This window comes from Chrysochloris asiatica, unplaced genomic scaffold (genome assembly GCF_000296735.1).
Source record: "Chrysochloris asiatica unplaced genomic scaffold, ChrAsi1.0 scaffold00008, whole genome shotgun sequence".
NCBI lineage: Eukaryota > Metazoa > Chordata > Mammalia > Afrosoricida > Chrysochloridae > Chrysochloris > Chrysochloris asiatica.
This window is the reverse complement of record NW_006408526.1, coordinates 19,586,850-19,600,896: the sequence shown is the minus strand read 5'-3', so window position 1 is coordinate 19,600,896 and position 14,047 is coordinate 19,586,850. Positions and strand designations below refer to the sequence as shown.

Genomic DNA, 14,047 nt, shown 5'->3' with positions numbered 1-14,047 from the left:
ATGTTATTGTTGTCAAGTACCAATGGGTGGGTTTCAACTCATAGTGACTCTGTCTAGGGTTTCTGGGGAGCAGCTGGTAGGTGTGAACCAATGACCTTGAGGCTACCAGTACAGTGCTCATCCTACAGCGCCTCATCCGGACTCCATATCCTTAACAGCAACTTTCTGATTAAAACAATTCTAGAGTTCTGGTAGTGTAGTGGTTATGAATTGGGCTGCTAACCTCAAAGTCAGCAGTTCGAAACTACCAGCAGTTCTGCAGGAGAAAGATGAGGCGTTCTGCTCCCGTAAAGATTTACAGCCTCGGAAACCCTGTGCAGGGTCACTATGAGTCAGAATCGACTCCACAGTACTTAACAACAGTGCGCTGGTGTGGCACTGTGGATTATTGCACTGGCCTGCAAAATCAGTTTGAACTGCAAGGTCGGTGGTTCAAGCTCACCAGCTGCTCCTTGAAAACCTTATACAGGGTCGCTATGGGTTAGAACCGAGTTGATGGCACTTAACAACAAGTTTGCAATTAGGATAACTTGGGTTCTCTGGATATCTGTTCTTAAGAAGTCATTGGAGTTTAATGCTAATTGAAAGGTAGGTGGTTCAAACCCACCAGCTGCTCCGCAGAAGAAAGATGCAGCAGTCTGCTTCCATAAAGATTTTAAGTTTAGAAACTTTATGGGGAAGTTCTATTTTGCCCTATAAGGTTCACCATGAATCAGAACTGACCTGACAGCATTAAAAAAAAAAAGAAAATCCAGTATAACATTAGCATACTAGTGGATGAAGAGAGTTTAGCCTGTCATAAAACACCTATTTAAATAACCTGTAAAAGTGGGAAAACATTGTATTCTAAAGCTCTTCAACATATATTTACAATTAAAAGGAGCTATTACATAAATGTTAAAAGAAAAAACATTACGTTATATTCTGAGAAGACACAAATTTGAATGCATATTTTAGTCATTTATCAGCAAGTGAGGCATATTTACATAATGAAATAAATCATATTAACTCTCAGTACTATAAACAGAGTGACATTAAGGAATCCTTAGCTTGATAACAATGTACTTAAAATTCCTTCTGGGTAGAACTTGTACAAACTTCTATAAGAGCCTTTTCAGGTTTTATTTCCCTGAGAAAACAGATAACTTTAAAACCACTGTTCCATCAATAAAATAATATGGCATTCTTTAGTATTAAAGAAACAGCAAACTCTCTTGGCTCCTAAGTGCACAATTGATAAAACTGAATATCCCTTAGAAGAGGTCTATCAGCATCTGTTCTATTATGAAGTTATATCTATTTCAGTTTTTTCTATTAACATAGATATGCATAAGCCCAATTATTTAGAATTAAAGGAAGGGATTTTGAAAGCAAATCTTTATACTCAGTGATTTATTAACTACTGTAATATACTGACACCATAATGCGAGTAACAAATCACAACAGCATCCTAATAAAGGGATACAGTTAAAAGAAAAATCTGCACTGTGGCCCTTCCTAGAGCTCCCACCAAAAGTAATTTTAAACAAGGAAAATCTATTGGAAGCTGGGCTGCCTGGCAACCAGAGGCTTGTTGCTAAGCTGCACTCCTTTAACATGCCATCATGAATGCTAGCACAGTGAAAGAATAATTTGGTATGAACAAAAGCAGATAAAAGAGACTGGGACTTAAGTGCGTCTGGTTTACCCTCCAAGAACAATGTAGCTGCCAAACCAAGCTGGCAGCTCCGACATCATTGTTCTGTAAACCCCGCAATCTGCTCTGACTGCAGGAAGTGTATTGAATGGGCAACATTTTTTGATCTCCCCTGAAAAGTTTGGGTTTTGCATAAGTGCTGTTGTGAGATAATTCTTCAGGATAATAACTCACTGACCAAAATCCCTCACTCAAACAGGGAAATGTAATTTTCGTTCTTGAGTTCCAGTACTTTTCTCCAGGACCATATCAGATCAGATGGATCATTTATGAAAAATAAAGATGAAATCCTTATTTAAAAGATAAGTGAAATTCTTAATTTTCATATTTTCCAAAGAAATAAAACCAAGTACTTCAGAGTTTTAAAAATGAAAATTAACCATTCTTTTTTTAAACCTACCTAATTTGAATCTAGTTTTTTTTTTTTTTAAATATCTCTTCCGTATAATTTTATCTTGGTTATAATAAAAAAAAGAGAAAAGAAAAATAGGATTATCAATTGTTTTTATACTGTTATACCAGGTAAAACTCATTTGTGTGCCAATACCACATACCTTTAGTTTGGGATAATTCATATACATTATACATATTTAAATGAAAAGTTTTCAATAAATTGGGCCAACAGGATTTTTGAAGCTAAGGATAAATGTAAGCCTGGCCTACTTTATTTTACTAACATCTAATTAGGTTAGATGTTAGCATGACTTTTCTTTTAAAATATTCTGGTTGAACTTTTTCACACAGGTATGCCTGTTTGGAGCTGTAGGATAAGCACTGGACTGTGGCAGTTCAACCCCACTAACTGATCCTTGAAAACCCTATACAGGATAGCTATGAGTCGGAACCGACTTGACAGCACTTAACAACAATAGTCCTTTTTCTTCATCTTTCCAATTTCATTGTTTAGCTCAGATAAAGGTACCCAGTTGCACCTTGCACTAAGTAAGCAGTTAAGTAATCTTCAGAACCTGCAAAGCAGTAAAAAGAACAGGGAAAAATACATGAGTGAATGAATTCAATTAACAGACCTACATAGAAGCTGCATATATTTTTTTTTCTATCCTATAATACAAATTTGATGTAACCTGATTTGTACTGATTCAAATGGCAAAGTTTTAGTTTTTAAAATGCTGCCTTACCCATTTGTAATTAGTTCAAGATTACCCCGACTCCATGTGTTACATAAAAATATCCTAATTTGGCAGTATCTTGAAATCACTCAATAAAAAAAATTAAATGCTAGTCTTAAGATTTAAAAACTCACCAAAAATATTTTCACAGTCTGCAGCAGTTCTTAATATAATGGAATGTACAAAACTTGCAAAGTAATTACTATAAAAGATTTTGGGACAAAGAATGGTATTTTTCTTTTATTTTTGTTCAGTGCCTTAAAAATGATCAACAAGTTTGAAAAACAAAAGATGGAACCGATACCAATAACTTAAATGTAAGATTTTTCTTTCATTTCTAAACCACTTATGCATCTTTAAGCTGTTGCATCTACTCAAATGTAAACCTGTGTTAACTTTTCTTTGCAAACAAGGATCATTTTCCTTACTTCAATCAGAAGCAGCACAAAATTTCACACAGAAAGTTGGCCAAAGTATATACTCCTTGGTTACAAGAAAACTAAGGTAACATAAACTATATGATTTAACTTTGAAACTTTCTATCAGGGTCCAATTGTAATAGTGTTTTATATGCTATATGCTTGTACCCAAAAGGTATTGACACAAATAAGTAAATAAATGATTTGAGAATGTATTTTTTCCACACTGACAAAATCTCTAGAGTCCCTCCAAACACTGTACCTGAAACCCAAACAATTTTTCTTGCTGGTGGCCTAATAAATTAAAAAAATCAATAAATCAGTTTGTGGAAAATGACCCAAATTTTCATGTTCATTTTTAGGTGATGATGAAGTATGACCAATTTTTTTTTTTTTTTTTTTAAGTTTTCAGACAGGAACTCTTTCACGTTCTGCATGGGCTGAACATAGGTTTGTGATATAATGGCTATTTACCAGAAATGTATGGCATGCTCACAAACCCTGCTCCCTAGGGAAAAGATTTTCTGAAAATTCTCATTAGATAATATGGGTAAATCCCTCACCTCAAATCAAGTAAATACAAAATTTTTTTTTAATAAAATAAAGGAGCCAGAGATTAATCAGCAATACTATACCATAAACTTGTTAAAACAATTTGTTTGTAAACGTGGAATTACAATGGCATAAAAGTGGGTTCTGGTTGTTATCCAAATGGTAATACTATGAGAACAATGAACAAAAATAATGAATATGTAATAAATACCTACTGCTGTAGCCCCTGTGTATTTAATTACCATTGTATTTCAGTGAGTACTGATGTCTGCATCTCCACACTAACAAAGGAAGGATGTCCCTTTGAACAGATTGGTTAATGCTCTGGGGCAGCAGATGTCTACTGGAACTGCAGGAGACCAGCAACTGGTGGCCTGCCCATCTTCTGAAAACTTTCAATAGACTTATGCATATGTTCACACAATAGGGCATGTGGTAGAGATGAAAACCTCTTTTTAACCCTTTATGCGCTTTCTTTCCCTCCTAACTGAGAGATGAAAGTCTTTGTACCCTCCTTCTCTCTCCATTGCAGAACTCTAAAAAGCAGTAATTTGAGGGGTGACATCTTCTATCGAATATTGGAAACGAACGCAAGTACAAACAAAAGTGGGGAGAAGAAATTACAAACTGTACATGAATGCTGACACTGTTAATAAAGCAATTCAATGCTTAATCATCTTATTTAACACAAGCTGTCTGAAATAACACCTGACTATATCCACCCATCCATCTCCCCAAACTAGAGTCTTCAGACAACGGAAAAGCTATCAAATCTTATCATTTGACAGCACCTCAGTAGGATGGTGACACCATAAGAAGGGTAAGAATTTGATGAGAAGATACAGTCGAAATTCGCTGTCTATCAAGATATCAGATATCTTGTTGGTCAAAACTTTTCTTTAAGTTCCAAATGATCCCATGCCATCCTGAAAGCCTTGCAAATGTTCATGAAGTCCTAAGTCATTATTTACATTCCTCCACAAAATAAACATGCAAGAAATCTGCTTCATAGACATATTTTACAGAAAGAAGTTATTTTCTGGTATTTCGGAATTCTCTCATAATTTTAGGCTTTCATTTGAAGTGCTTCCCATCCTTTACAGAATTCAAATTAATATGGAATATTTTGCAAAGTTGAACTTCTAAGGCATTAAGTACCATACTCACGTCAGTAGGAAAATACATAGACATGGTTTCTGTAGCAGCTTCAGCAAGTAACTCCTTAACACAATTTTAGCTGCAGACTTCCAGGCAGGCAAGAAGAACAATGAGTGGTTGAACAGATGGAATGGCAATGTCTTTGCTTAACCTATTACCGAGTGGAATAACAGCCAATCATAGGCCAGAAAGCTCACAATTAGTTGGCCAGGCAGATGCAAGCCAACCTCAGCGCCCTGCGTCAGGTTCATAGGTTTCTCAGATAAGCAAGTTGATGTCTGCCCAGGGCAGCATGTGTATTAACAAGGGGTGTGCAGCCACAATAGGCCATACAAAGCTGGCTAGCAGGCAGCTGCTCTCTGAGAGCAGAACCATTAGGGAGCAGGCTGCCAACAAGAAACACCTGGCTTGGGCAGACTTCAGCTTTTCCTCTTTGTTTTTAATGCATGAAACAAAGAAACCAATTATATTTTAAAGTAGTAAAAGTTGCATATTTCTAAAAAGTGGAGGCTCGGGCTCTAGTCGATTAACTTTTCATTTCTGTGTGAGAAATGAAGAAAAGGAGGTGTGTCAAAGTAGCAATTATTCATCACAGCAACCTTTTCCCTCTGGTGAGTTACTGGTTGAAAGAGACACAGGTTATGGTAAAATTATTTCTCTGTAAACACTGGTAAGTCTAAAAAGTATTTAAAAATATTGCTTCATTTGTCATGGGTCAAAGAGATGATGAAAATAAGGTTGGGCAAAAGTGACTGAAGAGTGCAAATAAAGTTGACTTTAAAAAAAGTAAGTTCACGAAAAGTATAGTTGATAAAACAAAGCTTGATCCAACTTTGTGCCAAATGAGTCATCAGAATGTAGATTTAGATAAAACTATTTAACTTCAACTTAACACAATACCAGGCCCAAAAGTGGTCTAAAATTCTCAATGCAAAAATCTTTCTTTCAGTTTCAATATACATTACAATTTTACCCATGTTAAAAGTAATTTCACATCATTTATAAGATGGAGTACTCAAATTTCAGTTCAGGAAAACGAAGTTAACTTTACTGGAGAGAAGACAAGCTGTAATAGTTTTGTTGTTAAGTGCTGTTGAGTTGTTTTTGACTCAAAGTGATCCTGTATAGGGTTTCTGAGGAGTGGCTGGTGAATTTGAACTGTCAAACTTTGCAGTTCAAACCTCCGTGCCACAGTACATAAAACAGACAAAAATGAGCCTGCTATTCTTGATTTATTTCAGTGTTCTGAATTAAATTCGACTAGTAGGACTCAAGCTGGTAACAGTAATGAGGTTGGCCCAGGATCGGGCAGTGTTTCGTTCTGCTGTGCATAAGGTCTCTATGGGTCGGTACCGACAACAAGAAGTAGTATTTATGGAGTCCTGGTATAGCGCTGTGGGGTAATGTGTCAGACTGCAAAGCTGTTTGAACGGCAAGGCAGGTGGTTCAAGCTCACCAGCCGTTCCTTGGAAACCCTATACAGGGTCATTATGGGTCGGAGTCAACTCGATGGCTTTTAACACAAGAAGTAGTAGTATTTATGATGGAGTCCTGATGTAGTGCTGAGGGTTAATGCGCTGGACTGCAAAGCCGGTGGTTCAAGCTCACCAGCCTCTCCTTGAAACCCTATAAAGAGTTGCTATGGGTCGGAACCAACTCAACAGCACTTAACAACAACAAACAAAAGTATGATATTATGAGCTGCTTGCCTCTGAGAGTTGTGTAGGTTGCATCTGGAATGGCCTTTGATTACAAACACTCATTTGCAAAGCATTATCAGGCTATTTCCTACTTTAAAAAAATAAAAAGGAAAGGAAATCTACAGATACCCTACTTATGTAATGCAGTAATGCATCACACACACATATACACACACATTCCCCTTTCATTTCACTGAAAAATAAAAGAATGAAAGCAGATAATTGCTCTTAACATACAAGTTCCTAATACAGGCTGATTTATGCAGAGCCAGACTGCAAAGTCATTTGAACTGCAGGGTTGGCAGTTCAACCTCAAGAGCTACTCCTTGGAATCCCTATACAGGGTCGCTACAGGTCTGAACCAACTTGATGGCACTTAACAACAAGACTTCATTAGGAGTCTTGGTGTGGTACTGTGGTTTAATGCGTTGGAATGCAAAGTTGGTTTCAATCACAAGGTCGGCAGTTCAAGCTCACCAGATGCTCCTGGGAAACCTTATATAGGGTCACTGTGGGTCGGAACCAACTTGACGGCACTTAACACTTCATTATATGACCATCAACTCTAAAGAACGTTGGTTAGAGAGTGCCAAACAATCTAATCAATTTATTTTTCATATACAAATACACAGACTACTAAAAGTTGGGATAATTTGTTCAGTCCTTGGGAAAAAAAAGTATGGAGTGGCACTGCAGGGTAATGCACTGGACTGTAAGTTCAGTTTGAAACTCAAGGCTGCCGCTCCTCAGAAACCTTACACAGGGTCTCTATGGGTCGAAACCTACACAAGGTCACTTTAAAAACAACAGTTTGAAACTTAAGGCCATGTTCTTATGCAAATTATAAAATAAGAGGAAGAACTATTCTGTATGGTTAAAATGTTCCCGTTATCTCACCAACAACATGCCTTATGTCTACGAAAACCTAAGAGTTATTGTTACTTTTTAAAAGAAAACTACAATAGAAAGCATCATGTTGTAGCTCAATATTTGTCTATGATCAGTATTTTTCCCTGAAATAGCTTAATATTTTATGAAAGTGAGTCATTCAAAAAGTATTTGGAAATTTAAAAATCTGTGACTATAATTTGGACTAAATATATCATTACATGTAGAACACCAAGCTAAACTCTAAAACTAGAATTATTCATTTTTCTGTTAAGATGTATAGAGTAGGGTAAGCACTGAACTGCTAACTGCAGGTCAGAGGTTCAAATCCACCATTCGCTCCTTGGAAACTGTATGCAGGATTGGAACTGAGTTGGAGGCACTCAACAACAGTAACAACATGGCCTAATGTAGGAACCCTGCTGGCTCTGCAGGATAAGCACTGGATTGCTAACCACAAGGCTGGCAGTTCAAACTCACTAGCTGCTTTGTGGGAGAAAGATTAAGCTTTGCATTCTCATCAAAATTTACAGTCTTGGAAACCCTATGCAGGGTCCCTAAGAGTTGGAATTGACTTGATGGCAGTGGGCTTTGGGTGAGTTTATGGCCTAATAGCAAAGAGCTCTGGTGGGTGCAGTGGGTTAAGTGTTGGCCAGCTAACCACAAGGTCCTCAGTTCAAACCCAGCAGCTACTCTGAGGGAGAAAGATGACGTTATCAGCTCCTATAGAGATTTACAGTCTTAGAAACCCTAAGGAGCGGTTGTACGCTGTCCGAATCAGAACCAACTCGATGGCAGTGGGTTTGTTTTTTTGGGGGCATATTTAAATACCCATTAAAAGTCAAAACATAGCACACCTGTAGTATTGTAATTTATTGAACATTGTACACAGAATTAAATTTTATGTCTTGGGTAAGCATATAAGAATCATGGAAGGGAGGGTGCGTGCATGTGCATGGGACTGGTAGTTTTTTGATATCTCAGGAGTGCAAGGTATGAACCCAAAAGATAAATTAAGACCACTGTTATGGTTAGTAAATTTAATTCCAGTAAAACTGAGTTTGATTAAGTAAGATAAAAATGAAAAAACGTAACATATAACCATTCAAAGTACTTACAACTAAGACCTAATACAATTTAATAGTGAGTTAGGTCAATACTTTATAATTCATTTTAAAAACACTTTTTTCTTTTGTATGTAAAATAGAAACTCCTTAGTAAGAATACAGAGGTTTTTCTTTTCTTTTGGGTTTTCTTCCTTCTTTTTATCCCTTGCTACTTATAGTTACTATTTTAGAGCTTTAATTCAGAAGGAGGAGGAATCTTCTCACTAATTTCTTGCCACTGTGAACACAAAGAATTAGAGAAAACTACCCAAGAGCTCAGCAGGAAGTCTGATTTCTAGCACTGGATTAAGCTTTTTTGCAAACAGCAAATAAAGGCTGTGATCTGAAAAAGCTAATCAGAACCTGCTGTGGTATTTAGGCTACCTCAGTTGCTAGTATTGGATAATAGTAAGCACATTAAAACATCTGTAGGTGGAAAGACTGGCCCCAGTCAGATTTTTCCTAGTCACCTAGCCCCTGCCCACTGGGCTCTGGTAGGGTGAAAACAGACAACTGCCCAGAGCTCTGTTTTGGTTATTGCAAATGAATGAGCACAGTCCAGAGTTATGAGAGAAAACAGCCCAGTGTTGTTTGGAGTGATGGTGGTGGTAGCAGTTGTAAGCCATGGAGCCTGTTCTGACTCACAACAACTGTGTATCAGGTTTCTGAGGCTGTAAATCTTGATGGGAGCAGAAAGCCTCACCTTTCTCCCTTGGAGCCACTGGTACACATGAGCTGCTGACCTTGCGGTTAGCAGCTCAACTTGTAACCAACTACACTACCGGGGCTCCTTGTGTTAAGAGTGCTGTATATTAAAATCTCCAAATTCAAAGGGTGGATCTAACGTTGGAATCTTCAACAGTTTGGGAGGGCCCTGCACCTGTGCTGAGGCCTGTCTGAAACAAGAGTGTTTTGATGCTTGTATCTAAAATTGAGCCTCTTTCTCCAGTAATGATCCAAGTCAATTTTCTGGTATCTCTCTTCAAATATGGATTTGTTCCTCTTTCATATACAAGGGGATTCCAAAAAGTTCAGGGAAGAATGGAATTAAAAGATAACTCAACTGGGGCAAGATGGTAGAGTAATAAGCAGATGCATTTAGCTGACCTTCTATAACAAAGACAAGGGTGACCAAGTAAAACAGTAACAGAAGGTAATTCTGGAACACTGAGCTTTAGAGGTATCAACTGCTGTTGAGTTGATTCCCACTCATGGTAAACCCATGAGTGTCAGAGTAAAGCTGTGCCCTGTAGTGTTATGAAAGGCTGAGTTTTTAGAAGCAGACAATCAGGTCTTTCTTTTGCGGTACCTCAGGGTGTACTTGAACCTCTAACCTTTCAGTTAGCAGCCAAGTCTGTTAATTGTAAGTACCACCCATGGACTCCTTAGATATTAAACCAAACAAACAAAAAGCAGACCCACTTCCAGAGTCAATTCTAACTCACAGCGACCCTACAGGAGAGAGTAGAACTGCTCCTTAGGGCTTCTGAGACTGTATATCTACAGGAGCAGCCAGTGGGTTCGAACCACTGAACTTCTGGTGAGCAGATGAACACTTAACCACTGCACCACCAGGGCTCCTAAATGCCCTAGAAGGAGATGATCTGGGAACCATATATTATCAAGATGGATTTCCCAGGATTACTTTTGTTTCTTAATTTGGGTCCTTTTCTTGAATACCTACTAGGTATCACCTTACCTAAGTGACTTCAATGACATCACTCCCATGCTGAAAAAAAGAAATCTCAGCAGCTGGGGTGCAGTTAAATACTTCATATGGCACTTCTACCTATAGTCTTTGTAACTCCCACAAAACATTGTGCCCTAATGGGTCTGGCTAAGCGAAGGTGGACGAAGATGCTGATAGGATTATTTTGACTCAGTTGTGAGTGGTTGTTAACAGGGTTAATTGTGATTGTCAAAACTTGGAACCCTTAACTTGTATTAAATGAGCCATCTCAGAAGCCGGAAATGGGGGACTCTTACTGCCATCAAAGAGCCAGGAGTGGGGCATGTCCTTTGGACCCTGAGATCCCTATGCAATAATCCTCCTCGACCCAAGGACAGAAAGCAGAGGAGTGGCAGAGGAGCAGCAGCAGCAGAACCAAGAGCCAGAGAAGAAGACAGAGTGGTGAGCTTCCCAGACTACAGAGCAAGTCAAGCTGAGTGACTCTGGGCAAGGCTTGCTTGCAGAGTGGGGTGCCTCAGACACTCAATTGGGGGAGCTACATTTGCCAACCCATAGAGCTAGAGCCAAGTGCCTCCTGGTTGAGGCTTATGGTGGAGTAGTGTGTCCTGTGGGCATTTATTAGCAACCCTAAAAGAGCTCTCTAACAGAGGCCTGCCTGTGGGCACAACTGAGGACAGGTTGTCTGGAACGAAGAACTGTATCCTGAACATTTATGAGCCTGCATTGTTAATATCCCGAATAAACCCCATAACTGTGAGTATGATGTCTGAGTTCAGTGTGATCATTGCACTGGTCACTGAACAGCTGAGAAGTAGAGACGGCTGTAAAAAGAATTGTTGGTGTCTCTCTCTTTTTTTTTTTTTCCAGCAAACCCCAAGTCCCAGGTCCTCTATTTGTTTTACTGTCTCTCTCTCAAATCTGGACTTCCTATGGGCCTGTGATGTTATTTCCTTTATATAAACATCGAATGTTTTCTTTAACTATAATCATAATTCATAACACACTTATTCAGCATCTGTGAATTCATTTTTGTGCTTCCTTCACCTTAACTGCTCTCTGCTATTGCTTCACCTACTCTGGGCACATCTGTGTTTCCAGGCATTGCTCAGAACTCTTTTTGACTACTTCCATTTGCTTTGATTTCTGCCTCCTCTGGACTTCTAACTCCCATCAGTTTGGACTGTGTAAGTTAGCACTTAGTTATGAACCCTTTTGTCCTTCATAGTCCACAGGGCATAATCTGGACGGCATGCAGCAATGTGTTGATCACTTGATGATCCTCTAACGGAAAATATGACTAACAGGAAAACAGGCCCAGGCACATCTGAATGCAGGCATTCATCTCAACAAAAATGCTCTCCTCCTGAGCCTTGGTGGCACAATGATGAAGCACTCTACTGTTTACAGAAAGGTTCTATCAGTAAAAAGCTGCTATTTGCCCATCTGTTTGGCTTCTAGCTTTTCCTCAATTGGTTCAGAACTAAAGCAAGAAAACACAAAACATAACAACAACAACAAAAAACCCAGAAACAAAACCCTTCAAACTCCAATAATATTTAACCATAAAAGTTTGTTAGTAAGAACTATTAAGAAAAAGACTACATAAAACCAGACCCATTGCCACTGAGCCAACTCTGACTCACAGCGGGTTCCCAAGGCTGTAAATCTTAAAGTAAGCAGAAATCCTCATCTTTCTCCTTATCAGCAATTGGTGGATTTGAACTACCGACCTTGCTGTCAGCAGCCCAGTGCTTACCCTATTAACCATAATCAAACTACTTTTATTATAGTAAAACAAAGCAAAAACAACAAAAGGCTTAGTGGCGAATTAGGGAGAAGTGCGGTGCAGACCTCTGGCAGCAATAACACAGAATACCAGATAAAGCAGTTTCAAGGGATGGTCCCAGAACTCTGAACTACATATAAAGGAATATTTAGTAAGTTTGAAGGCTTATAGCTTCTGGAATATGTAGCAGAAGCAAGAAAACTGGTGTTTTGGGATCTGCCGGTGCTAGCGGCTCCCGGAGCAGCCATCTTGGGAGTGATGGAGCAGGTGAAAGATCAGAGGAGCGCTCCTACCGCAGGCGTCTGATTAATGCTTGGAGATAAAGGTGTGGACATTCTTTTCTTGTTTTTGTCTCTGTTCATTGGTCTCTCACTGTCTGCGTACCTCCACTTTGGTGACTAGAGGGGGTGCTTGAGTGAACCCCCCCCCCACCCTCGGAGGGCTCTACTACTCATGTGCACAGATCTGTTCAGCAGAATCTAAGAAGTGAAAAGGCACGGCTTAAAACCAAATGACTGCCCAAAATGGCTACAGCCAGCCCTGATCAGTTTATCACTAGGAAAAAAGACCTGAACAGGGGTTGCGGAGTGAGAGAGAAACAGACTAAAAAGGAAACAAGCCGAAAATTTAATCCTCAGTTACGTTAATCATTAAGGACCAACAGTGACATCTTGAAATTTCTCAGTGGCCTTGAAGGCCAGAAGCTGAGAGAAGGACTTTAAAAGTCATGCTCATATTTTGCTACAGAGTTTTTTTCCCCTGTGATTGTAGACAAGTATCCAATCTGGTTTGTTTTGTTGTTGTTTTGTTTTTTTGGTCCCTGTTTTACCTTCAGGTATTTCTTTCTCTCCCTACGTTACCCAAGAAGAGAGCAATTGCGGTCATATAGTCAAGCTACAATCACACCCTATAAAATCCCACCAAACAGTTAAGAGCCAATACCAGCTGCTATACACCATATAGGCAACCAACACCTGCTACAGTTATTCTCAGTTGAGCAATAAAAAAAGGTGAAAAGTGAAGCCCATCTTCTAATCACATCTACCTGGAGGCAATCAGAAAGCATAATAAATCATCAACATGTTGTTGTTGTTGGTAAGTACCATGGAGTTGGTTTGGACTCATAGTGACCTTGCACAGGGTTTCTGAGGCTGTAAATCTTTATGGGAGCAGAGCACCTCATCGTTCTCCAGTGGAACCGCTGGTAGTTTCGAACTGCTGACCTTGAGGTTGGAAGCCCGACTTGCAACCACTATGCTACCAGAGCATACATTCATATAATTATTGAAATCACACCTAACTATTGAAGATGCCCAAGAAACAGCTGACCATATCAGCACATATCCAGAAGCAAGACTGAGTGACTGAGACAAATGATCTGGAGGTAGACCCAGACTTCACATTGGAAGGAGGGAAGGCTTTGGAAATGCCTGATAAGGAGTTCAGGAGAATTATACTGAGATATATCCAAACACTCCACAGAGGGGTTGAGAAAAATAAGAAGTCAGGAAAGTGCTACAGGAACAAATAAGATAGATACAGCATTGGAAAGAATTCAAAACCTGCAAAAAGAGGTCCAAATGGTTAATAATACCAGAAATGGACAATATGCTGAAAGGGCAAAGGAGTAGAACTGAAGAGATGGAAGCCAGAACCAGTGAGGTAGAAGACAAATGCACTATACTAAGATAGAAGAGCAAGCAGAAAAAAAGGATAAAAAAGCTGAAGAGAGTCTAAGATTTTGCGGGACAACATGAAGAGGAATAATTTAAGAATTAGTGGCATTCCAGAACAGGAACAATCACATAAGTCCACACAGGAGATACTCGAAGAGTTTCTGGAAGAAAATTTCCCTAACATCCTGAAAACTGAAAAGATAATAAGCATTTAAGAAGCTGAAAAATACCAATAAAAAACCAAAC

The 14,047-nt window shown here is 38.9% G+C and overlaps 1 protein-coding gene across 1 annotated transcript in view; it reads right to left on the bottom strand.

Annotated features, from left to right (window-relative positions):
* Positions 1 to 5,066, bottom strand: part of ZC3H12C (zinc finger CCCH-type containing 12C) — a 52,794-nt gene extending 47,728 nt beyond the window's left edge. The window contains exon 1 of the mRNA XM_006833804.1: positions 4,965 to 5,066. Coding sequence (XP_006833867.1) covers positions 4,965 to 4,988 — 24 coding nt within the window. The 5' untranslated portion in view covers positions 4,989 to 5,066. The remainder of the gene's footprint in view (positions 1 to 4,964) is intronic.
* Between the last annotated feature and the right edge of the window lie 8,981 nt (positions 5,067 to 14,047).